We start from the raw sequence: 26795 nt of genomic DNA, 5'->3' as shown, positions 1-26795 counted from the left end.
GGGGCGATAAAAGTATCAGTTTCAGGGTTGTCTCAAGGTTTAAAAGAGATCGAATAGGTAAGACCGTGAACATAGTACAGGGGGCTACATTATGATTAGTCATCGTTCCCTAAGGCATCCTGAAGGCTCAGCCCTGGTGCCTGTGGCCCTGGGGGTCCAGGAAGGGCAGGACTTGGCCTCTGCGTCAGCTGATTCGATCAGGGTCTCTCAGGTGCCAGCCTCCTGATCCTCCCCACAGCTGGAGACCATCTCCCAAGGGCCCTGGTCTCACCCAGGGAGGTGATCAGGGATCCTTCCTCAGCACAGGTGTCCTTCTCCTTCTCACTGCCTGGAGGCTGATCTGACCCAGAGCCTAGGGCTCAGGACTACCTCTTTCATGAGCTTGTTAAAAATGCAGATATCCAGGCTCTGCCCCTGGCCCACTGTACTGAAATCTTGAGGGGACCCAAGGTTCTTATTTTGAGAGCATTTTTATGACACACAAAAAGCAGAAGAATCAGTGGCCCTGGGGAAAGCCCCGTTCCCTTAGCTGAGGACTTGAGGCGCCACCTGACCCGGACCTGGCCCATCTTCCCAGCCTCACCTCCTACCCTGACCTCCAGACCCCTCATGTCCAGTCCCACCAAGCATTTCACCATTCCACACAAATCAATTTCTAGTGTGCTTCCATGCCAGCCTCCATGTTTTTGCAACTGCTGTTCCCCTTACCTGGAACTCCCTCTCTGTCGCTGCCTGCCCAATTCCTAAGGAACCCTTCAAGACCCAGCTCAAAGGTGTTCCCAGGGAGCACCTTTCCCAGCCCACTCTCACCTCACCTGGAACCCCCATATCACACTGTATGGCAACAGCCAAGCCTGTGCCCTCTCTATTCCCTCCATCAAAACCTTCTTTCCGGGCTTCCCAGGTGGCGCAGTGGTTGGGAGTCCGCCTGCCGATACAGGGGATACAGGTTCGTGCCCCGGTCCGGAAAGATCCCACAGGCCGTGGAGCGGCTGGGCCCGTGAGCCATGGCCGCTGAGCCTGCGCGTCCGGAGCCTGTGCTCCGCAGCGGGAGAGGCCACAGCAGTGAGAGGCCTGCATACCACAAAAAAAAAAAACCCAAAAAAAACCACCTTTCCCCGGAGCCCCAGAGGGCTAGCTCTTCATCCCTTGCACTCCAGCTCAACTATCACTTCTCAACCACACCACCGCAAGGAAGCTCTCCTGGTTTTCCCTATCAGTCTACTTTTCTCCTTCACAGCACATAGCTCCAACACAAGAATGTCAGCCCATAAGGTCAAGGGCTTCATCCACCCGGTACTCTCTTGGCCAGCTCCTCCCACTTAGCCCCAGTGCAAAGAATGGTACCTGGCACACAGCAGGCACGCCATAAAAAATGGTTGAATGAATGAATGGATGAACAGATGATCAAATAGCGACCTCCCCTACAGACTGTGAGCTCCCAGGGGAAGAGAACATGTCTACTTGTCCAGCAGATGGCAGAGCATGGACAGAGGGGCGCATGGTAACATGTGAATGGGGGCAGTAAAGGGACATAGAACTGCAGGTGCGTGGAAGGATGGTGGGGACACAGGGGGACACGGAGAGTCAGATATTAAGGCTCACTGGATTCTGTTTCCATTAAGTCATTTAGGTTTGAAATCAAAGAATGTGTGCTGGTGGGACTGCTAATAATCAGAAGCTAAGATATATATACTGTCCTTTGTTAATTCTAGGACATCATCAGTTGTAAGATACAGCATTATTTTATGTGCCACCAAGACAGAAAAAACACAGCAATTAAATGATGACACACCACGGGCTGTAATATGAGAGAGATTAAAATGTGGAAACAAAACGGGTGCATTCTAAGGAAGCATGGCATGTGTGCGCATGGATGAGGGTGCGTTTATCCGACCTAACACTAGCCTCTTTCTTCCCAGGCCAGCTCAGCTCTGGGCCCCGTGGCCTGCAGAGCTGTCTGTCCTCTGTCTGGCCCCTCCCTCGCAAGAAGGGGCCCCCACGTGGCCCCCTGGGAAGGGGCTGAGCCACAGAGAGGGGAGCAGCTGAGCGATCGGATACCTAGAAAAAGGGAGGCTGGATGCTCTCCCGGTCCGTGAGGCTCCAGGAATGGGGGCCGCGGGGTCGCAGAGCAGCACCCCAGGCCAGGTGGCGATGGAGACGCAGAGATAGTTACCGTGACCCGGAACGGCGTAGCAGCTGAAGGCTCCATGCTGGGGCTCTTCTCTGAGAGGCTGCCCGGCAGGCTGCGCCGGGAGCCCGGCCTTTCTTGGGGCGACTCTGTCAACAGAGGGAGAGAGAGGGTGAGCGTGGACAATCTAAGCCACCCAGTCAGGCCGTCCTGTCATTCCCGTCCAGGCCAGGACAACACACAACTGGTCCCCATAAAATGGTCCAACCATTGTGGAAAACAGATAGTGGTTCCCCAAAAAGTTAAAGACAGAGTGGCCACGTGACCCAGCGATTCCACTCCTATACCCCAAAGGACTGAAAACAGGGACACAGAGCAATACTTGTATGCAAATGTCCATGGCAACATTATTCAAAATAGCCGAAAAGGTAGAAGCAACCCAAGTGTCCATCAACAAGATGAATGGATAAACACAGTGTGGTAGCCGCATACAATGGAAGGTAATTCCATCATTAAAAGAATGAAAGTTCTGACACATGCTGCAATCTGGATGAACCCTGAAAACACGCTGAGTGACAAAAGCCAGACACAAAAGGACAAATATCATATAATTCCACTTGTACGAAATACCCAGAATAGGCAAATTCATAGAGACAGAAAGGTTACCAGGGGCTAGGGACAGGGGAGCTTGGGGAGTTATTCCTTGATTGTACAGGGTTTCTATTTGGAGTGACGGGAAAGATTTAGAAATGGACAGTGGTGATAGTTGCACAACTTTGTAAACGTACATAATACCACTGAGTTGTACACTTAAAAATGATTAAAATGGTAAATTTCATGTATATATTTCGTATATATTTCCCACAACTTTTTTTTTAAAAAAGGTCTCCTAAAACCCGCACTTCAAGGCGCACATCTTGTGACGTGTGACGATGAGCCCCCTGTTACTGGAGGTATATAAGCAGTCCCTTCAAACACGAGACTCTATGATTTCTAGCTTCCAGTTGGAACTGTCTCTTCCTGAGGCTTTAAACTTGAGCATAGTGCAGGGGCCAGGCAGATGATGGAGTAAAGGGGAGCCGCGGTGAGCTGCTCGGCCCCAGCTGATTATTTCAGTATAGCAACGGGGGGCTCCGTGCAGCCAAAGCTTCCCACGGTTCAGGAGGACCTGGAAATCTGGGGTGGGGGGGCGTTTAATATGAAATCTTCTGATTTTTAAATGGCGACCGCTCATTCTAAACTCTTAGCCACGGCCTGAGCACGCGCATTTAAACAGCCAGGTCAGTCCACCTGGCCGCTTTCTCCCCTGGTTCCCCGACGCCGGGCTTGGCACTGGCTGCCTCTTTTCTAGTGCTTGGGCTGTGGCTCCCACTGAAGCCCCCCTTCCTGCTCGTCCCAGCCTGACCCATCCAGCCCGCCCTGGAGGAAACCCTTGGTAACCTCCTCCGCCCCCAGCTCTCAGCCCCCTACGGGCTCCTGTAGCAAAAGCCAGGCCAGGGTAGCCTACCTACGCTCTCATTTTGCGCAGTGTGTGTGTGTGTGTGTGTGTGTGTGTGTGTGTGTGTGTCCTCTGCTTGACGGTGGAACTCCTAATGCCCACGCCTAAGCTGGCTGCATCTCCACACCCCCAGCGCCCTGCACGGAGGCTGGTGTGTGTGGGGTGCTTGGGAAAGACCTGTTGACTCAGAAGAAGAAAAAGGACGGGAAAAAGGACGGGGTGGACATTTCCCTGGTACCTGCGAACACACCGGGGTGCAGAGTCAGAGGCGCACACCCAGAAAACACACACACGTTTGCATCCATCTAGACACTCCAATGCGTACCAACTCGGATCCATCCCCAGATACACGTGCACGAGTGGATGTGTGGACACGTGCACACACACAGGACAGACAAGGAGCAGGTTTTCCCAGAAGGCAGATCAGGCTACTGGGGGGCCGCGCTACACTTTCCGGTCCGTTCTCTCCATGCAGCCGGCTTGCACAGGGGTCCTCAGAAGTGTGGAAGGACAGAGCTGAGCCCCTCATCCCACTAGGGCAGGCCAGTGCTGAGCCCTGGCCGTTGGGCAAGCAGGCAAAGCCACTTTGGGACTGGAGGAAGTGGGCCACCAGAGGGGATGGGTTCAGGCCTACCAGGCAGCCCTGGGGCCACCTCTTCTAGAAAAGCTTCCTCTTCAGCCCAGTGACTGCCATGTCTTAGGGCCTCTCTGCTTCCCTCGTGGCGCTTCCTACTTAGAACCACCCTCACTCTGCTCCCCCTCTACGGTGTCTGCTAGTCACACAATAGGGAAGACCCACTCTTTTTGGAGATTTCCCCAGGAAATCTCTTCCTGCACCCCCCAGTCTGCCTTCATCTCGCCCCCACCCCAGTACCCCCCGTCACCTCCACCTGGGGGTCCTCCATAACTAACCACTGTGTCCCACCCATGTGTGCGACACTGCCCTCAGCCTCCAGAAGCCTCACAGGAACTACTCCCTCTCCCTGACACACACACACACCTGGCCACAGCTTCACTGCCCCTTCCTGGGCAGGTGTGCCCACACACCTCTAGGCAAGAGGCACCTGGCAGGACACAAGGAGCCCAGCGAGGCTGCTTCTTCTCTAAGATCAAGACTGATGTTCTGGGCTTCCCTGGTGGCGCAGTGGTTGAGAGTCCGCCTGCCGATGCAGGGGACACGGGTTCATGCCCCAGTCCAGGAAGATCCCACATGCTGCGAAGCAGCTGGGCCCGTGAGCCATGGCCGCTGAGCCTGCGCATCCGGAGCCTGTGCTCCGCAACGGGAGAGGCCACAGCAGTGAGAGGCCCGCGTACCGCCAAAAAAAAAAAAAAAAAAGACTGATATTCCAGGGCTTCCCTGGTGGCTCAGTGGTTGAGAATCTGCCTGCCAGTGCAGCGGACATGGGTTCGAGCCCTGGTCTGGGAAGATCCCACATGCCACGGAGCAACTAAGTCCTTGTACCACAACTACTGAGCCTGCGCGTCTGGAGCCTGTGCTCCGCAACAAGAGAGGCTGCGACAGTGAGAGGCCCCCACTCACGCAACTAGAGAAAGCCCTCGCACAGAAACGAAGACCCAACACAGCCAAAAATAATAAATAAATAAATAAATAATTTTTTAAAAATAAAAACGACTGATGTTCCCACAGCCTGTACGGATCACGGCCATTGCCTGCTGGGTCTGAGCAAGAGGCGCTCAGAGGCTGCGTGGTCCAACCACCATTTCATAGATGAGGAAGCGGAGACGAGAGGAAAGGAACTTATCCACTAGCTCTAACCCAGTAGATAAATAGCAAAGACCCTCGTGGGTGCTCCCAAAGTGGCCGTAGACTTCAATTCAGACACCCTGGGGAGCATCTCTAACCACTTCCAGTTTGGCACTGCACAATTCAAATTGATTTTTGCTCAAATAAACTCAAGATTAAAAAAAAAAAAAAAAAAAGCCCAGGCTACACCCTACCTGCATCCGAAGGCAGAAACCCAGCAAGGGAGCTGCAGGGCGGGATGGTTGGGGTAGGAGTCCACTCTTCCTCCTGCACGCCAGAGGAAGAGGAATCTAGGCACCTTTCCGGAAAGCTTCCGCTTAGCCCCAGTTCCATTCTCCATCCTTCTCCACCCCGCCTCCTGCCCCAGGGTGTAGACCACCAACCCGGCTTCTGGGTCCTCTCGCTTCCATGGGGTTTGGCCAGTGGGGAGCCCTGGCAGGAGATCAGGGGAGGGAGGAGAGTTGCCTGGGTCAGCTGCCTCTCTCGACCAAAGCTCCCGACTACCACGGACTACCATCAGGTCTCCTGCGCTCTCGCCTCCCAGCAGCCACGCTCCCCTCCCCTCCTACCAGCCTCAGTGGACCAGCCCCAGCTGCCAGTAGCTCTGGGGTCCTGCACTCCTCTTCATGGCTCCCCACACCCGCCCACACCTCAAATCATCCTCATGTAAGTGCCATCTGCTTCCTGCTGGACCCCCACGGATCCACCAGGCGGGATCTTGGCTGCCTGAGAACCAGGCCCCACTCACGGAGCTGGCGGGACCCCCTTTACATATGGATGGGAAGCTGTGACATGCCTGGGGATCACACTGAACCACAGGGGCAGAGTCTGGGCTGGTTCAGGCTCTCTTCTGACCCTACACGCCAAACAGCTCCCCCTAGAAGCCAGCAGCCAACACAAGCTCCAAACACAAAGTTAGTAATAATAACCACATGGTTCCCTGGGGTACGGACCGGTGTTTCTCTACCTTTTATTCATTCCCCTTAAGGAGTCTTTTTCATTTCCTAGTTTCCCCTCAACAAAATTCCAAAACCATACATATACAGTAAGTATCTTTTTGTCCTGTATGTATATCAGGCTTTACACAGAAAAAGAGTGAGACTTTTTCACCTCCCCTTCCTAGAATCAATTTTTTTTGTCCACTTAGGGGCAATACTGCCCGCATTGAGACACATTCAAATATCATCCCCACCTCACAACTTAGACATCTATGGGGAGCTCCATTTTCCAGATGAGTAAATTGAGGTTCTAAGAGGGAAAAGTGACTTCCTCTAAAGTTCCCCCAGGTAAGAAGCAAGAGTACATGCTGAAACTGTTCCCCCCAACCCACACTTAGAGGGGCTCAGAGAAGGCAGAGGATGCCTGGAGCATGGGGTAGGGGGCGGAACACCAGGCTGGGACCAGGAGACTCGACTTAACCTTGACTCTGCTGTGTGACTCCAGGCCAGCCCCTTTCCATCCCCGGGCTCATGACTTATCATCAATCCAGTGAGTCAGGAAGTAAGAGCAGTGACTGTCTCTATTCCCCACCACCTAAAAAAAAGGAAATGGAAAAGGAAAACCGCTCTTTATTTTACAAAGGCAAAGAAGACGGAAAGCTGACCCCCTGAGTTTTATCTCTGCCTCTAAAAACACAGCTGCCTTTGGCCTTTGACTTAGTAGCAAGTCTTTTCTAATTTGAGGAAGCAGACACTGGGATGCTTGGGCTCATGCCCCGCACCAAGTTCTAAGCAACACAACTGGTACTAGCAGGACCCCAGAGAAGTTGAGCGAGTTTGCTAACATTTTGCAGGATGAAGGTGGCATCCCCAGGGACAGACCCCAGGAAGGGCGAACCGGCCGACCTCCGAGTCTCCTCCAGACCTCGGAGCACTGGTTCAGGCGTCTTCCCTCGGCTCAGACTCACTGTGTGACCTCCATATGACCTCTCGGGCTTCCAGTCTACAAAATTAGGTCATAGGACCAGCTGATCCTGCATCCCCTTTCCAGCAGGAGGTCAAGAGTCTCTTGTTTCACCAGGCAGACCAGGCTGCCTTCCTATTCTTGGAAGCCATAGTCGGAGAAATGCATTTTAACCTTCATGTGTTTGCAAAAAAATAAATAAAATTGGTTTCATTCAAATGCTGCTGGCTTGGTTGCCATGGATACCTCCTAATCATGAAGGATGACTGTTACTTGTTCCCATGGAAACACGGAGGCCTGAGGAACATCCTGTAATTTCAGACAAGACACCATATTTCAGTTGTCGGGTTGCACCGCCCAGATCTTACTGCTTAAAAACAGGTCGAGGCGGCAACCTCTGATACTGGCAACAGGAGAAAAGAAGTCAGTTCTATAGAAAGAGGAGGTGCAAGGCAGGGGTGGATGTGTGTGCTGGACCTCAACAGTGATCAGGAAGATGCAAATTAAAACTACCAGATGTCATTTCACACCTTTCAGGGAGGCAAAAATGAAAAAGAACAATGACCCCAAATGTTGACAGGGATGTGGGAAAGTCTTTCTTCACTGCTGGTGGAAAGAAAAGAAGTTGAGAACAATTAGAAAAGAGCTAGTTGAAACTGACACACACACACACACACACACACACATATACTCTAAGACAGGAAATTCCCCTCCTACATGTCCAGTCTAGAAAAATGCTTCAGACTTGCCCATGGAGATCTGCACAGAGACGTCAACTGCAGCACTGTCTGTAGTAGCAGAATGTGGGAAGCAACCTAAATGTCCACCAACAGGGGAATGGATGCCCCAGCGGATGACTCCTTGGGGCAGTCATTCGGCGGAATAGGGTAGGACTCCAGGTGGCAGTGTCCACGGACCCCTACAAAGGACCCAGTTCTATAAGATCAGCACGAATCAAACTCAGAAATAAGAGGTTGAGTGAAAAAAGTACGTTGCAAAAGGAAACAGTGCAATCCACTTATACTTCTTTTTTGAACAAGAATGTTCACAACAGCTTTATTTGTAATAGCCAAAAACTGGAAATAACCAAAACGTCCTTCAGTAGGTGAAGGGTTAAACCGTGGTACATCCACAGCGTGTGAGGCAGAATAATGCTCCCTCCAAAGAAGTCTGCCCCAATTCCCAGGACCTGTGAAGGTATTTTACATGGTAAAAGAAACTCTGCAAATGTGACTAAGGTTAAGGACTTTGAGATGCAAGTGTATCCTGGATTTCCAGGTGGGGATAATCTTAAATGTGCAAGAGGAAAGCAAAAGGATGGCTCTGAGGGATTCAATGACGCAAGAAGAGACAAGAGAGATTCTAAGCATGAGAGGAATGATGGAAGAACGGGGTCACGAGCCAAGAAACGTGGGTGACCTCTATTTAGAAACTGGGAACATCCTTCAGCTGACAGCCAGCAAGAAGATAGGAACCTCAGTCCTACAACCACAGGGAACTGAATTCTGCCAACAAGGAATGCGCAATGAAATGGAGTTTGCCCTAGAGCCTTCAGAAAGCAATGCAGCCTACTAATACTTTGATCTTAGTCCCTCAAGACCCACACCAGACTTCTGACCTACAGAACTGTAAGATGACAAATCTGTGTTGTTAAAGCTAAGTTGTTTTTGTTTTGTTTTTGTTTTAATTTATTTATTTTTGGCTGCAATGAGTCTTTGTTGCTGCGTGCAGGCTTTCTCTAGTTGCGGCGAGTGGGGTCTACTCTTCGTTGTGCTGCACTGGCTTCTCACTGCGGTGTCTTCTCTTGTTGCAGAGCATGGGCTCTAGGCACTCAGGCTTCAGTAACTGTGGCATGCAGGCTCGGTAGTTGTAGCGCACAGGCTTAGTTGCTCCGTGGCGTGTGGGATCTTCCCGGTCCAGGGATCGAACCTATGTCCCCTGCATTGACAGGTGGATTTTTAACCGCTGCGCCACCAGGGAAGTCCAAAGCTGCTAAGTTTTAACTTGCTATGGCAGCAATAGGAAACGAATACACATGCCATGCAACACTACTCTGCAAAGAAAAAGGAATGCACTATTGAAATACACAACAACTTGGATGGCTCTCCAGGGCAACATGCTTGGTGCAAAAAGCCGATGTCACAAGGACACATGGTGCATGATCCCATTTATATGGCATTCTCAAAGCGGTAAAGCCATAGAGATGCAAAACCAATTGGTGGTTGCCAGGAGTTAGGGATGGTGGGGGGGCAGGTAGGTGGGTGTAACCGTAAAAGGGCAGCACAAGAGGGAGATCTTTATGGTGACAGAATAGTCTTGTGTGTTGAGTGCAGTGGTGGTTACACGAACGTACACATGTGCTGAAATGGCACAGAGTTTACACACGCATCGGACCGATGTGCACAAAAGATGAGAGAGGAAGGAGGAAAGCAGACGCTGACATCCAGAAGCTGACCTGGCATTCACAGCTCTGCCATGTTATTCTCCTTTTGGACATAAACAACCTCACAGGATGCCAACCTCAGACAAGGCTACCATGATAAAATGAGGCAAAACAAGTCCACTTTATCGTTTTGTCTAAGCCACTGACAAAAGCCAGGTCACTGCGCCACCCACAAAATACCAAAAATCTCCCCACCTTGGCGAAAATGAGCGTCTGCTGCTTCTTTACCAAAGACAGCTTTATCCTTGTGCTGCCTCTTCTCCCTGGAGATAAGATTTGAGACACCCCATCACAGAATTGCCCCTGCTTTCTGAGAGCAGCCAATCAAGAGTGAACCCCACTTCCTTAGATGTCCCCCAAATCACCCAACCAAAGCCCAAATCCTAGAGTAGGTTCTCTCTACCACACTCTGAGATGTCCCGTGGCTCCCCACAGTGTGTGCCCTCCATCACTGCAATAAGTAATAAACCCAACTCGTTCAGCTGGAGGTGTGTTCCTGGTGGGTCTTTGGCTGGAGGGCATTGTACTGGTTACATGAGATGTAACTATCAGGGGAAACTGGGTGAAGGATGCACGGAAGCCTCTCTGTACTGGTTTTGCAACTGCCTACATATCTGTAAAAATTTCAGAATGAAAAGTTAATAAATAGCCTATTTGAAATACATAGAATCATATCTGTGTGTAAACAATTGAGATTTTCCATCCCGAGAAACTAACTGCGGAAATGTATTCATATCCAGTGTTCCCTGAGTAGAGAGAATGGCCAGCAATCTAGAGGCAAGAGGCACAGAAATATAAACACCACTGCAAAGGCTTACCATGGGCTCTTTAGAATGAAATACATTTGCTGTCTACATGATTAAACTAATATGATGTTTTACTTTCTGTTTGTATGTGTGTGCACTTACGTAGAAAAATATCATAAACAGTACTCAAAAACTTGGTATCAGAGATACTCTTTGGAGAAGAGGATGGGCTACGGGTGGGACCCGTACCACTTGCTGAATGAAGAATAATTCAGCCTTCCAAAAACTAATAGTAAAATTAAAATAGAAACAGGTGGTATGATGATTCAGTGCCAAATTGTACCATCTGAATACGTCTGAATAGGAAAAAGGAAAAGAAGCAAGAGAAAAAACAAAATCAGAAAACAAAACAAATGACATTGAAATCAACAGCAGCCCAAATGACCAGTTAGAGAAAGTGGATCAGGAAAGTCCAAAAATTAGATTTAGAAACAAACTCGTGGGTGAGGGAACGAAGTTCCCCAAGCGTAAAGCTGCCAATGAACTGATGTCCCAACTTCCCCTCCCCCGCTACTGCAGGAGTGGCCGGATGAACTGCCGGAAGAGCCAAAGGTAAGATCACCATGGCAGCAGGTCAAGGAACCTTCAGAGTGTTAGAACTTTTCAGACATGGCCGTCCAGCTGATGCCACTCTGTATCTGTGTGCGTGTGTGTGTGTGTGTGTGTGTGTGAGAAGCACATCTGTACTGTTCTTATCTGCTCTTAACAGTTAGCCAAATGAAGAGTGAGTTTGCCAAAACAGTGCACTGATATGTTGGTAGGTCTCCTACACACACTTTTTCCAGTTCAGACTTTGGCCATCCATCTTTGTTTTTTATTTTATTTATTTATTTTTGGCTGCGTTGGGTCTTTGTTGCTGCGCGTGGGCTTTCTCTAGTTGCGGCGGGCGGGGGCTACTCTTCGTTGCGGTGCACGGACTTCTCATTGCCGTGGCTTCTCTTGTTGCAGAGCACAGGCTCTAGTCGGGCGGGCTTCAGTAGTTGTGGCACATGGGCTCAGTAGTTGTGGCGTGCAGGCTCAGTAGTTGTGGAGCACGCGCTTAGTTGCTCCGCAGCATGTGGGATCTTCTCGAACCAGGGCTCGAACCCGTGTCCCCTGCGTCGGCAGGCAGATTCTTTACCACTGCGCCACCAGGGAAGTCCCCCATCCATCTTTGGAAGAAGGAGGAGACATGGCTCTTAGAGGTTATTAAACCTTACCTGCCTGTGGTAGGCGGAATAATGGCCCCCAAAGAGCCCATCCTGATCCTAGAACCCATGAATATGTCACCTTCAATGTCAAAAGGGACTTCAAAGACGTGATTAATGATCTCGAGATGGGGAGATTATTTTAGATTACCTGGGAGGGCCCAATGCAATCACAAGAGTCCTTATAAGAGAGAGACAGGAGCATCAGAGAAGACAGGGAAGGCGATGTGGTGATGGAAGCAGAGGTGGGAGTGAGGTGGGGCCATGGGTCAAGGCAGCTTCTAGAAGCTGCAAGAGGCAAGGAAACTGATTCTCCCCTAGAGCCCCCAGGGAGAATGCAGCCCTGCCGACACCTTGGCCATAACCCAGAGAAACTGATTTCAGACTTCCGACCCTGAGAACTGTAAGATAAGTCTGTGTGTTCTAAGACACGAAATTTGCAGTAGTTTGTTCCAGTAGCAATAGGGAGCCAATACACCCAGTGACCAAGGTTCAACTTATTCTAGTAAAAATGGAGGGGTAGTGACATCACACCATTGGCTGACCCAAGACTGTGGACTCTCAAGGTCCCTTTTCCAAATCGATGGCTGCCTTAAAAGGAGAAAAGCTTCCTTTTGGAAACATAATATTCATGACCCTACATAATGTAAACTTCGTTCTTTCTCTACGATGCACTTGTTATCAATCAACATATGTAAAAGGGCTTGAAAACCACGAAAGTATATGATACCTTTCTTGGTTATTTTATAAATGTAGTTTAGAGATGTTTTCACATCTGTACATGGAGAATATTTCTCTTTGGATAGTCACTCCACACGCTGTGTACTTATCCTTAGTATAGATGCTAAATACATTATTAAAACTTCTTTAGGGTGTATAAGCTCCAACAACAGCACTCCAGAGAGAATCATTATTATCAAACCCTAAATATTCAGCTATAGAATTAAATTCACTCTATTTTTCATTTCATTCAGAAAATATAAATGATTTCTTTTTACCCCAAAATTCCACCTCAGGACTTAGTGTTTGTTCAAAAACTATATTATTTTCTTTTTTCGGTGTGAGAGCTGGAATTCGCACTTTATTTTTAAAAATGACAATAGAAAAGTACCTTTAAACAGTTTAGAAAAGCATAATAGACTGTGTAGAAGTTGCTCTGTTTTCCTCAGAAACAAGGATACTATTCAATTAGAACAACGTGGCTATACAACAGTCTTATAGTTTTCCAACAACTTAAGATAGGCATAAAGTTTCAAGTGTGTACATACTGATTTTTTATATAATCAGTATGTACTGATTATGTATTTTTTATATAACTTTAAAACTCTCTTTACCTTTCTGTATTTGACAGCTTGGAATTCAAATTTTAAATTATCTCTAAATAACAAGGTCCCACTGTATAGCACAGGGAACTAAGTTCAATATCCTGCAATAAACCATAATGGAAAAGAATATGAAAAAGAATAAATGTATATGTATAACTGAATCACTTTGCTGTACAGCAGAAACTAACAGAACATTGTAAATCAACTATGCTTCAATAAATAAATAAATAATCTCCAAGTTTCTAATTTAATGATTTAATACTAAAGCAAACTGAATTTCAGCTCTTTGTGTAATTTTTAGCTTGAGGAACAGTTGACGCATAGATTGTACATTAGGTCCTATAAGGAACATGAAGCTATAATTTGACCAAACGAAAGAGCAGATTGTTTTACGTTCTACAAAAACACCTGTGACTGCCCTAGGAACTTGGGGAAAGAAAATTGATGCAAACATGAAGTTCATGCTACCGGCCATGAGTCATAGAGTCCTTTGTCTCTGACCCACGAGTCTCGTGTCTTCTGCCGGCACCCAGGAAACTCTACCAGGCTAGGTTGCTAGTCAGCAAGTAGGGTAAAATCTCCTCCCTTCAGAGTTATTAACAAAGAGTATCAAAAATACTTAGGAATAAATTTAACAAAACAAGTACAAAGCTAATAACTTTAAAAATATTGCTGAGAGAGACATTAAAGAAAATCTAAATAAACAGAAAGATACACCACTTTGAAGGATTGGGAAGACTCAGTCTTGTTAAGATGGCATTTCTCCCCAAACTGATCTATAGATTCAATGCAATTCTAGTCAAAATCCTACAGGCGTTTTAAAGACACTGGCAGGCTCAATTTTACATTTAGATGGCAAAGCAAAGGATCTAAAAGAGCCAACCAATCTGGAGAAAGCAGAAACAGGTTGGGGGACTGATATTACTTGGTTTCAAGACATACTTTATAGTCTTGAAATGTAACTAAAGTAATCAAGATAGCGTGATATTAGCAAAAGGATAGACATATAGATCAATGGAACAGAATAAAGAGTCCAGACATAGTCCCACATATATGTGGTCGATCGATTTTTCGAAAAAAGTACAAAGATAAATTGGTGGTGGAAAAGATCGTTTTTTCAACAAATTTAGCAGCAGAACAACTGGATATTTGTATGTAATAAAGATGGACCACCAGGAAATGTGGAGAAACAGATCTAAGAGAGACAGGGACTGCACGGTATGTGTATATTTATCCTCAAGCTGACTCCTAAAGTAGGAAACATCAGCTCCAACTTTAACAGGAAGAAACTGAAGTTCAGAAACATCAACTGAAAGGACCACGACCACTCGGCTAAGAAACGCAGAAGGCAGGATTCGAGCCTGGCGAGCTCTGAATCGAAGGGCTGCCCCAGGATGGGAAAGCGCCTCCATGGAGAGATGAGTGAGAGGATAACAGGTCCCAAGTCCCCCGGAAGGCCGAGTGTCCTCCCTGCCCTGCCTCTCTCTACATCTCCAGGTGCCATCCCAGCCCCGCTACACGGCAGAAAGTGATAAGGGATGCCTCATTCAACTGCATGTTTTGGTCCCCTGATGTTGGGGGTGGGGAAGGGAAGAAGTCTTGAACCTATGGAACTGCGATAACCTGCTATCTCTCAAAAGGAATCAGGATCAGAGTTCAAGTTGTCTTTAAGTTCAGGACATGGTTCACAGTCACTGGAGGTTGCCCACTGTTTTGGGGGTGAGGTCTGCTGGGAGAGAGGCATGGAAATGACTGTGGAGGGCTGGGGTCCAGGGCACCTCCCCACCCTGGGAATCCTCAACGTAGAGCATTTGGTGGGGGCACAAGAACGCCTCAGAGGGGACGTGGAGGGGTCAGGCTCCTGGTTCTCAGAAGGTGGGAGGGAAGCACTGAGAAGATGTGCCTCCCAGCTCTGTCTCAGGATTCTGGGTAGGGCCTCCCAAAAGGACAGCACTACTGTTCACCCCTTAGTCCCCGGCTGGCCTCATGAATAACAGTCCAGTGTAAGTGTTGCAAACTTTCAGCATCTATAGACACTGTCACCGGCTCTTCTCTAAGCCCCTCTACTTGAGTCCCTTAACAATTGCCTTTGGGACTTTCCTGGTGGCGCAGTGGTTAAGAATCCGCCTGCCAATGCAGGGGACACAGGTTTGAGCCCTGGTCCGGGAAGATCCCACATGCCGCGGAGCAACTAAGCCCGTGCGCCACAGCTACTAAGCCCGCACGCCTAGAGCCCGTGCTCCGCAGCAAAGAGAAGCCACCGCAATGAGAAGCCTGCGCACCGCAACAACGAGCAGCCCCCGCTCGCCGCAACTAGAGAAAGCCCGCGCGCAGCAACGAAGACCCAACGCAGCCAAAAATTTTTTTAAATCTTTAAAAAACAAACAATTGCCTTTGACCATCCATACTTCCTATTCCTCATCCTGACACACACCTCACTTTCAAAGAATCCCCAGCCTTCCCAAAACTCTGGGTTTCCCGGTCACTCCAAGGATTAATTACCTGGCCTGAAGGGTTCTCTCAGTCCCTGAGTCCCTTTTTGCTCCTTTGCTTTCTGAGGATTTCTAGGAAATTTAGCCTGAAGTGTGACCTTCTCCATTTTTCCTCCTGAGTTTTCTCCTGTGACTCTGTAGCCCCAGGGCCTATTCCAGGCCCGGCAGAGAGCTGCCATTTATCTGTGCTGCTGGAATTCAGGATATAAGGAAGTCCTAGCGTGGAGACATGCGTTTGCTCTTCTCCACCGTGTGCAATTTCCCTGTACCCATTTTTGAAACCCACAATGCAATACTACACATTTTGAAGCATTTGCAAATGTAGTAAAAGCACACGTGGGCAGGACATGCACCGCCTTCGGGAGTCTGGTTATCCTTGGGGAGAGCGTAGGAGGCTTTAGCTATATCTCAGGGGTCAGCACATTTTTTTCATAAAGGGCCAGAGAGCAAATATTCTAGGTTTGTCTCAACTACTTAACCCTGTCAAGGTAACATGTAAACAGCCACAGACAATATGAATAAGTGGGGCTGTGTTCCAATAAACTTTACTTATAGACATGGAAAAGTTGAATTTCCGATCATTTTCACGTTATAAAACATTATTCCTAAAAAAAAAAAACAACATTATTCCTCTTTTGATTTTTGTTTCAACCCTTGAAAAATGTAAATGCTATTCTTAGCTTGCAGGTCATACGAAAACAGGCGGTGGGCTATATGAAAACAGGTGGGATTTGGCCTGTGAGCTGTACTTTGCCGACCCCCTGCTCTACCTGAATCACTTTATTTCTAAGAAAAAGAAAAAGAAAAAAAGAAGAAAAGAGAAGCAATCGTGGCAATGCTAACATTTGCTAAATCTGAGAGGTGAGTACCTGGGTGTCTGTAATGTTATTTTCTACACTTTTTATACTTTCAAATATTTTAGAATTTTCAAAAACTTCAAGAAGGGAAGAAGCCTGGAAATCACCTTCCAAATGCTCCCAGAGCTTATCACTGGGGGCTAGAATTAAAGGTTATTTTTTATTTTCTTCTCTTGCATAATGGATATTTATTACTTTATCACTTTTGTAATCCTAGGGGTTGGGGGAGAAGGGGAAAAACACTAACATAACATAAACATTCTATTCTTTAAAAAAAAGAGGAGATGGAGTGATTTGGCCCATAGCTGGTGGTCTCCCCTGGGGACCACCAGTGACCCAGGAGCCTCTTCCATAACATCCCCATGAAGGGCTGCCCCAGCACCCAGCCCCCCTGCTCCCCACTCCTTAAACTGGCCCCTCCCTCTGCAGATGGCGCTCCCTCTGCGGGTGGGACCGGAGGGCTGCACCCCTGGTTTTCTGAAGCCCGAGGTCCTGTCCCAGGAGGGCTCAGAGGCTGCCGCTGATGCCGCAGAAGGGCCCTCAGGGCCCCAACCTGCTTGCTGCTAACATGTAGCTTTGAACAGCTCCCTAGACACCAGGGGGAACAGTGACCACACAGACAGTTAATGGGAAACCCAGGCTTCCCTCAGACCTCCATAGCCACCCAGCTTCTCCAGCAATGTCCAGTTCTGCCCGCCACCCTCACCCCTCAACCATTTGACCTCCTGCAGCCTCTAGTACCTTTCCACCACTTTCCTGAAGCTACTCCCCAAAGGCACCCCCTGCCCAGTCTGGTGCCCCACTCCCGCCCCTGCAGCATCAAGAGTCAGAGCAGGCCTGTCAGCCATGCCCACAGCTCTGCTGCCCCCTCTTGCCTGGGCCTATCCCATCACCAGCTCCCACCCCTCTCGCTGTGAGGACGACCCCTGACCTCTCTCTCTCCCCGCTCAAACCCATTGCCTCTTGCAACAGGACGGCCAACATAGTCACCTGTGATCACCGATAGCCACTCTCTCTGCTCCCCGGACCACATCAGTCTAGCTTGCTGGTTGCTTAAAATCATTTTCCTAGATTGCAGTTCTGGCAAGTACAGTGAGAATGAAACACCCTGAACGCTGCCACTCAGTAGCTGGGTGACGTGGAGGAGGTCAGTGCACCAGTCTGAGCCTCAGTTTTCTCATCTGCAAAATGGAGCTGATACAATTATCTGTGAGGATGAGGACTTAATGAAATGATGCACGCAAAGGACTTAGAAAGGCGCCTACACTGTGTTAAGTGCTCAGAAAATGGAAGTCGGTGCTATTATAATGACTGTTATTTTCAAAATTCTCCCTTTGATTCCGTGTGGCCTGCCAGGGGGAGTTCCAACCTCGTGGTTCACCATCCAAGGCCCTGCCTACCCTTCCAGTCACACCATCTGCCAACCCGCTTACAGGACTACCTTCCCCATAAGCCCGGCTCCCTGGGGGTGGGGGCTGACTGTATCCTCCACGGCAGCGCCTGGCACAGGGCTTGCAAACAGTAGGTGGCTCACTAAAGCTCTGCTGCTCTGAACAAGTACAAGCGACACTTGTAGCAGCCTCTGGGGGACGGGAATGCCAAGGAGCCATCTGGATGGCTCCGATCCCCACAAGCATCACATTTTATTTCTAGATCAGCCCTAATAGAGCTGCAATTAACCCCTCAGGCTTTGGATGAACAGATAATGACAACTCACCCCGCCTATAATGATACCCTATGTTGTTTCACATCTACTTGTTCAAAGTGCTTCTGAGCCCAGAGATGTTTAGTGACTTGCCTGAGGTCACCAGCATTTATGGTGCAGTCAGAAGGACTCCCGCCCTGGCCACACACCTGACCCAAACTCAGTCCCCAGGATAGAGGGATAAATGGATAGAAAACCCCTTTTCCAGAAGACTATCCCAGATTGCCAATTTATTGGTTTCCAACCTTTAAACCCAAGTTCTACAGTCCCCAAGCCAAGCAGGACACCAAAAGGAGCCCCATCCCTGGCTGCCTGGCTCCCTCTAGCCCCACTCTCTTCCCCTCCGCTCTGCTCCCTCATCCACCAGAGGCTTTAGGAGAGCGGGCTGAGCCTCACAGCAGTCACATCGTCCTCCCTGTGCTCTGCCTTTTCCATTTCACAGCCGTGTCAACACATCACCCCTAAGGGCCAAGAAAAAAGAAGTAACACAGCCCAGATGCCGACAGTGCTACCCTGTCTGTCGGGGAGAAGAGAGGAGGGAAATAAAAGCTAACAAGATTTCCAAAAGCAAAATCCCCAAACCTCCTCTCGGGTACCTGGCAGCTGTCAAGGTCAACACAGGAACCTGGTGGAGCGGGGGAAACCCATCCCCAATAAAACCCAGGCAGCTGTGGAGTCTGAGAGTCACAGACCAAGCAGGGCTGCATTTCCAAGGGCGTGCTAGGCACCCTCACGGGCTCATCTTTCCTACTAACGTACAGGTGGTCTGTCTAGACTGTGAAACCAAGCCTGTTTTTGCTGAGTACTGAGTCTACTCTTTTTATTTTTTTATTAGTATTATTCGGAGGGCTATTGCGCTTCTCCTCCCTTCCTTATTTATGCAATCAGAGGAAACCACAGCACAGACAGCCACTTCCAAACTCAAGGCCACATGGGCCAATTTCAGATGGATAATTAAATATTGAACAAATGCTGAAATGTCTCTACTGGATCGGGCTGGCTAAAAATAACTACCCTGCCACTCCACGCACGGGCATCTCGGCTGTTCCCTCTCAAATCCCTCCTCCCAGCAACTGTCAAACACAACCTTCCCAGGGAATGGCGGGTGGGGGGCGGAGGAGGGCTGGGAACCGATTCCCCAAACACCTACTTAACAGAAAACAAAACTTCAGCTCCCAGCAAGCTCCTAACGTTCCTGACCAGGAAATACTCTCCCTTTCCTGACATTTAACCAAGTGGCCTCGAGAGGAAGGTGCAGGGGAAATATCACAGCCATTGCTTTTCTTTTAAAAATAGTCAAGAGGCTGCGTGTCATTTCGAAGCAAAACACGTATGCAGTCGGGGATGTGAGCACATTTGTATCAAGTTACACAGGAATTCAACCCCTATTCCCTCCCGCCAAGAAGACCCAGCAAGGAGCCCAGCTGCCTCAGTGTCCCGATCTGGGCTAACATTAGGAAAAGCAACAAACAAAATCAACACCAAAATAGGATGCAAAGGGCTGTGGATTCCAGACCTGGATCTCTCCTTAACGTCTTTACATACCTCGGGAAAGTGGCCTTGGTCCTCTGGGCTTCAGTTTCTCCAATTGTCAAGGGGAACAGTTAGCTCCCAGGGCCACACAGGTCAATCCCTCCAACCTCCCCGCATCAGCAGGTGAGCAAAGCAGGCTCCGGGCCTGTCCTTGTGCCACCAGGTTTCAGGAAGTACAGAACGCAACGGGGCAGAGAAAGAGCGCCCAGGAATCAGAGCTCCAGACCTGACCCTTTGAAGCATGCTTCTAGGCGTGAGCTTGGGAGTACGGTGGCCTCGGGTTGAACCTTGCCTCTTCCTCCACACCCTGAGCTCAGTTTCCTCACCTGGCAAAGGGAATTGATGGTAATGACCCCTACCTCCTAGGAGGGTTGGAAAGGTAAAAGGAGATACGAGATAGTCAGGTGAAGCTCTTGACACAGGGCCTGGCACACAGTCAGCTGGGTAAAAGGAAGCGATTACCTTCCTTGTTATTAAAGGGACAAGGATGCGCCAGAAACACAAAGACCAAGAAGCTGACATTCTAGCAGATGAACTTGGGCCTCCGGCATCCCTCCAGGACCTACACAGCTCTGGGAAGTGGGCCTCAAGCTGCCTGCTGGTCTCCAGGGACCTCACAACACGGGATGCCGAACCCTCAGCACAAAGGAACTTGGTGGAAAAACAGGGCTGAGTCTGTAAGACCTGTGACCTGCCCCGGGAAAGGAGGACACGGCTGGTAGGCATGAATGGGAGCAGGATACAAGGGTGGGGGCCGGGGGAGAGCCTGGGCCTGAGGGATGGCCTGAGTCATCCCAGGCAGACAGAGGGCTCATCGAGGAGGATGGACCCTCCCCACCTCAGATGCCAGTGGGGTCATTCCCCTGCCTCCCTCCTGAATTACGGTCAGGATTGTGGAAGCGGATGGCTGTGAACACTCAGTAGAGTTGCTGACCATGCAAATCAGATAGAAGGAGGAGGTGGCCTTATCAAAGGCAAGGCCGAACCTCAGAAGGATCCGCCTGCCCAGGGGATAGCGAGGTGGTGTGTTCACAAGCCCAGGATGTGGAGTAGGGCAGAGCTGGGCTCCACCGTTCCTTAGCTGCGTGACGCTGGACAAGGCTCCCACTCTCTGGGACACAGTTTCCTCACCTCTAAAATGGGAATTATGCCAGTATCCATCTCCAGCGCTGTTGTGAGCATTCAATAAGGCAAACACAGAGTTAAGCTCACTGCCAACACCGAGCAGGCATTCGGCAAACAGAGGCCATTTGAACTTCGTTACACGTCGTGGGAAGGAGTGAGGCTCCGCTACCTGAGTTATGTAAAGGCCTGGAGAAGCTGGAGCCAATCCCCAAAGGAGAGATGGTGTCTCAGCAGGAACAGAGGAGGAAACAAGGCAGAAAAAAGTATACGTACAATTTCCCAGGTCTCAGCCTCGGGCTCTTGGAAGGACATTTAAAGACTGGGGGGACCACAAGGTACAACCAGCCCCCACCCTCAGGGCTGTCCTCAGGCTTGTCCAGCCTCTGGGGCCCCAAGCTGCTGCCCAGGGGCCTCTCAGCGGGTCTTCCTGAAGCCAGGGTCCCCATGGAGAGGTCCCAGCACCCGCCCTTCCCTATGGTGGCACCCAGGCACTTCCCTAGCCATCGCTCCCAGTTAGGAAGCAGCCATGGCAAATCAGCACCCTCCCCGACCATGTTGCCATCTTCCTGGGGGCCAGAAGCCCTGGGTTCCATACCCCGCTCTGTGAAGGTGGCCCCTCTGTGCCTCAGTGCCCCCCACTCGGGACGTCAGGGGTTAAATCACTCAGCTGCCAACTTCGAAGTCCTGGGAGGTGACCCCCACCTCAGGAGGTCAGCCCTAGTCCTCCTGGGCACCTCCTGCCCAGGACATTCCTCAGGGGATGCTGGAGCGCTCCTGGGAGCCCCCTCCTGAGGTCCCTCACACAGACTCCAGCATACCTCAGAAGGAAAGACACCCAGGTGGAGGGGAAGTGGGACCACACAGCAGCCACGACACAGGGCCACGCAATAGGGTATGTGTGGGCGTGGAGAAGGAACTGACCATCTAAGGAGAAAACACAGGCCAAGTCTGCAGCGCCCAGGCAGGGCCTGGCATGTGCCTGGACCCCAGGAAAAACTCAGATGAAAACACGAAGAAAAGAATCAAAACCTCCCCTGAGTACAGGGATGGGCATTCCAAGAGGTCTCCCAACATGTGAGGCAGCAGGACAGGATTAGCCCCAACTGACAGATGGGGAAACTGAGGCCCTGGGATGTGCCAGAATCACATAACCAGCTCATGATCGAGCTGGGACTAGAGTCCGTTTCCCACTAACCACTGCCCTGTACCCCCAAAAGGGCTCTGTGCCCCAGGGCAGCTCAACAAGCCAGCCTCCCCAACCAACTGGGGGCTTGTCAAGAGCTGGGAGCCTATGCAGTTCATCCCCATGTGCCCCTATGCCCAGCACATAGGAGGTGCTCAAGACGTGTTTGCTAGTTGAATGAATGGGTGGACTTTATCCAGGGCAAGAAGAAAACTTGTATTTCCCCAGCAGCCCTGGGGGTACAGGTAGGTCAGACAGACAGACAAAGCTTTTCTTGACCTTGGTGGGGGTAGGTGGGGAGGTACCCTGGCTGGTGAGGACCCCCTCGAATTCATGGGCCACACCCAGCCTTCAAGCGGACCCAGGGGCACAAGGCGCGACGCAAAATGGCCAGATGACACTTGCCATGCAAACGTCACTGTTCCCACGCTGCCTTTGGCCATCGTCAAACTTCGTGCCCCCCTCTACCAACAACAGATTTGCTCTGCCCGTTTTTCAGATGGAGAACTCAGGGCGCAGAGAAGGGAAGAGGCTTGCTTACTGCCCTGCTTCGGTCACACCTGGGGGACTGCAGACACTGTCCCTCACTGGTGGCCCCACCAGGAACAGTCTTAGTCTCGTGTCTGCAGCGAGCCCCCTCCCACCACTCCAGAGGGACAGTAGGGGTGGTGGGCAGGGAGCTTCCTCAGAGAGGTGGCAGTCTGGTCACAACCCTCTCCCTGGCTGGGCCAGCTGCACGTCCCCACCACCAGCCAGTTCTTCCCTGCACTTTCCTGTTTCTGAACAAACACGCCTGCGTTCTCGGTCACTGTCCTTCCTTGCTTGTGGCAGAGGCCAGAATGGGTGTGGAGCAAGGGCCCAATCAGGGCTGGGATGCTGGGTACCACCACCTCCTTGAGGATCTGATGATGTCACCCTCATGGGACCAAGCCCCACTGCAGATGGGGAGACTGAGGCGTGAGGTCAGAAAGGACGAGCTCAAGGCCTCGGGGTGGCTCCCCCAGCATGAGTTACCACCTCTGGGGCGGGGGTGTGCTGCCCTCAGGAGGAGGGGCAGCCCTGGAGGCAGAGTCAGGGATCTGGGAGTTTAGTGGAGGAAGGGCAGTGATGCTCTAGCTGCCCCCAACCTCTCACCCTGCCAGGCAGCTCCCAGCCCCCACCCATGGCTCCCCATCACTCAAGGGCCTTTATCAGGCCCAAACTACTGCTCCCCGCTATTCCCCTCCACCAACCCAGGCCCTCTGCCACCCTGGGATGAACTCTGCCCACACACCCAAGAGGTTTTCCAACTCCCTGTCTTTGCACAGCTCCTGCTCTGTCCAGAGTAAGGACATCCATAGCTCACACTCAACTGTGGCCCAAGTCCCTGGCAGCGCGGGCTTGCACCTTTCCATGCCTTTGCTCTCAGTCTTTAAACAACCCTGCCATCACCACCCCCATTTACCAGACAAGGCCACTGAGGTTTGGAGAGGTAACTGGCCAAAGGATGCCTTTGTGCAGAGAGGGGGCTTGAACTCTGATTTGATTCAACCACTCCCTCTGCCAAAGGAAACTCTACCCATCTGGCGAGACCCAGTCCAAATGTCACCTACTCTGTGAAGCTCTCCCTGATTTCCCCAGATGTAACTTATGTTCAGGGACAGTCTCCTCCCCCCTCCCTGCAGGCTGGGTGCTCCTTTGAGGCTGGGACACAAAGCAGTGACTCCTGCACAGGCGAGCCTGGGAGCTGGGGCTCAGGCGATGGCCAGACATGTATTGATTGTCTCTGGCCCAGTCAGCTGAGCAGGAGGGGGACTTCGGGTCCTCTCTGTGCCCGCAGGGATGGAGCTGGGCTGAGGTGAAGAGTGAAGGGAAGGTCACACAGGGCATCGAGCAGGGGTGGGGTGAGTACAGGAGGACTCATGGTGACCTGAGCTTAACTGGCCATCTGTACAGCTCCCATTTGTCACAACCTGAACCCATTTCCTCACGGAATCTTCCATGTATCAATACTACTAGCCCCCTTTTACAGCTCAAGAAACTGAGACTCAGAAAAGGTAAAAGACTTGCCCAAAGTCACAGTGCTTGAGCCCAGATCTCTGATCGCTCAGGCCAAGCCTGGAGGGAGGCAGTAGCCAGAGGCCTTTTCAAGGAAGGCAAGGGGGAGGAGATCATAGGCCTTGGGAGACCCTTAAAGACTGAACTCCCAGCACACACACGTGTGCATTCCCAACCTCAGCTTGAACCCTCCCACGAACAGGGAACTCACTACTTCAGGAACTCACCACTTCCTGAGGAAGCCCTGTACATTGTTGTTCAGCCCTGACTGTGGGAAAAGTCTTCCCCATTCTGGGAGAAGCAAATGAACGCATACTGCCTGCCCGCCTCACTTATCCTCATACTGACGAGAAAACTGAGGCTCAGGGACAACTACAGGGCCCAGGCCACATAACCAGTGCCCGGAGGGGTGAGTATTTGACCAGATTCCAAGCACAGATTTGCTCAAACCCCTCTGGGTCAGGCTGGGCACCGGGCCAGCCTTCCAGATTCCGAAGATAACCTGATGGTGTAAACTCAGCCCAGGTGCCCACTAGGTACTCCCAAGCCCCCTCCTCTCTCCCACCCACGGGCGCGTCAGTGGGCCTGAGCCTTTGCCAGGGACTCCAGCCTCCCCAGGGCCCCTTCGAAGCCCTCCTCCTTCCAGGGGGCCTCCCCCCACCTCCTACCCAGCCATGGAAGGAAGTCCCGGCCCCCACCCAGCCCCCTGGATCACACGCCTTTCCAGCTGTGGATCCTGTTACTGGAAAAAGAAAATGCTGCTTGCACCTCCCCCTCCGGGTCCTGCCTCCTGGCCTTGAAAAGAGAGAAACTCATTTCAAAGGAGGTGGCGCCCACCCACTCAGAGACGTCCTGGACAGATGTTACCCGCCACCACTCCGGTGGAGCCAAGGACCCCTGGGATAGGACCCCCTGAGGTCCACCCACGTGCCCCTCCACCCAAGAGGCGGGGCAGTCCACTTAAGTCCCAGAGAAGCGAAGAGGGAGTTGGGGGGAGGTAAGCTGAGAGGCCAGGGCAGTGCAGGCACGGGGAGGAAAGCCAGGTCGCTCAGGATGATGACGCCACCGCTGCTGAGTAAACTGAGGCACGGTGGTCAAAAGTGGGAGGGGGAAGAAAGAAGCTGAACTGCGATCTCCCCTTTGCCTGCACTTGGCAAGAGGAGACACCGGAGCCTCAGTTTCCCCACCAGGGTGGAGGTTGAGGAGAAGCTGAGGGAGTGGGAAACAAGCAGACACAGTTCCGGGCAACCAGAAGGGGGCGCTGAGAGGGTCCGGGGTAAATAGACAGCAGGAGGACCCAGGGTCGCGGGCATCCCGGGGCATCAGGCGGTGATCCGGCGCTAGGGAGGGCCTGGGGTCAGGGGTCAGGGGTCGGGGTGACGCCTACCCCTGGCGGGCCGGGTCCGGCTGCGAGAGCGGCTCCTCTGTCGCTGCAGCCGGGGCCGCCTCAGCAGCCGGTAGTAGTAGGAGGGCCTCCCGGTGCTCTTCCTGGCGCCGCCCGCGGACATGCTGCCGCCCGCCGGGCACCGGGCCGGGCCTGGGCGCGCTCACACGGGCCCCATCGCCCGCTCCGGCCGGCCCGGCGGGCGTCCTCGCGTTCTCCCGCGTGCCGCTGCGGCCGAGGCCGAGGCTGCCCCACAAAGTCGCGCAAACTCCTCCTCCTCCTCCCGCCTCCCCGGAGCAGCCGGCCCCGCCGCGGGGGCCGGGGACCGGGAGGCCGGACTGGCACGGGCCCGGAAAGTCAGTGCGGGAGAAATCCCGGCCTGGAGTCGGCCAGGCCAGGCGGGCCGGACTGCCCGGGACCCCAGGCAGGTCCCCAGGACGGCCACCGCCCTCCCCTCACGCCTGAGAGCCCGAGCTCCGGGCGCACGCGGCGTCCCACCCCGCCGGCGGGTATAGACAGTGCACACCCGCGTGTGGGCGCTCCCTGGCACTGGGCAGGGCGCAGGCAAGGCGCCCAGGAGGGCAACCGTGCTTCCGAACCGGGAACCCTCGATTAGGGTCCGAATGAGGCCGGTGCCACAGGGCCGGTTTCCGCCCCAAGCTCACTGGGCTGCGTGTCGATCCGCAAACACACCGTCCAGCACGCCCCCCGCCCCGCCAGGTAGAAAGACTTCTCTTTCACGCAGGATACTCGCCTGTTCTTTAAAAAATCGTCCCGTTTGATACGCATGTTACTTTTATAATATTTACAATTAGGGTGTATATTTCAAGCACAGAAAAAGTAGAGGGAACACAGTGAACACCTATGTATCCCTCGGGTCTTCGCCAATTCAGAACTTTTTGCCCTTTTTATCTAAACCCTCCTCCAAATGAAACACCTCCGATGCTGTGAGGTCTCCCTCCCGCTGGGCATTTACAGCAGTTCTAGAAGGGCTGCGGGCAGGGCAGTACTCTCCCCACTGTAGGGAGAGGAAACCGAGGCTAGAGAAGGGAGGGTGCCAGCTCCCTCTATTGCGTCCTGCTGAAAGCTTTCTCCGAGTCACGCACCCCCCCCCTCCCCAGCTCAAGAACCATCCATGGCTCCCAGAGTCCAAAAGCCCCAAGTCCAGAGAATCTTCTTTGGTATTTTAGTCTCCAGCGATGTATCGTCAATCAAACTACCTCCCAGCCTCACCTCCACTCCCCCGTCCCCCCTACTTCTCACTCCCCTTTACTCTACTCCCAGCAGGGACTGGCCTCCTGCTGACTTTCCTCTGCCTGGCCAAAGTCTGTTGCTCTAGAGCCCACCTCCTCCAGCCTTCCCCGACCACCCTGGCCATTGGCCGCGGTATCTCTCTCTACCCGCCAGCCTCTGCAGCGGCAT

General features: G+C 51.7%; 1 protein-coding gene across 1 annotated transcript in view; it reads right to left on the bottom strand.

Moving 5' to 3' along the window:
• The window catches only part of DAB2IP (DAB2 interacting protein), a 123957-nt gene extending 98460 nt beyond the window's left edge, over positions 1 to 25497 (bottom strand). Inside the window, exons 1-2 of the mRNA XM_065878575.1 lie at positions 25377 to 25497; positions 2177 to 2280 (exon numbers count right to left, since the gene is read on the bottom strand). Of these exons, the coding sequence (XP_065734647.1) occupies positions 2177 to 2280; positions 25377 to 25497 (225 nt within the window). The remainder of the gene's footprint in view (positions 1 to 2176; positions 2281 to 25376) is intronic.
• Positions 25498 to 26795: the final 1298 nt, after the last annotated feature.

This window comes from Phocoena phocoena, chromosome 6 (assembly GCF_963924675.1).
Source record: "Phocoena phocoena chromosome 6, mPhoPho1.1, whole genome shotgun sequence".
NCBI lineage: Eukaryota > Metazoa > Chordata > Mammalia > Artiodactyla > Phocoenidae > Phocoena > Phocoena phocoena.
The sequence above is the reverse complement of the archived record's forward strand: the minus strand, read 5'-3'. Positions and strand labels throughout refer to the sequence as shown.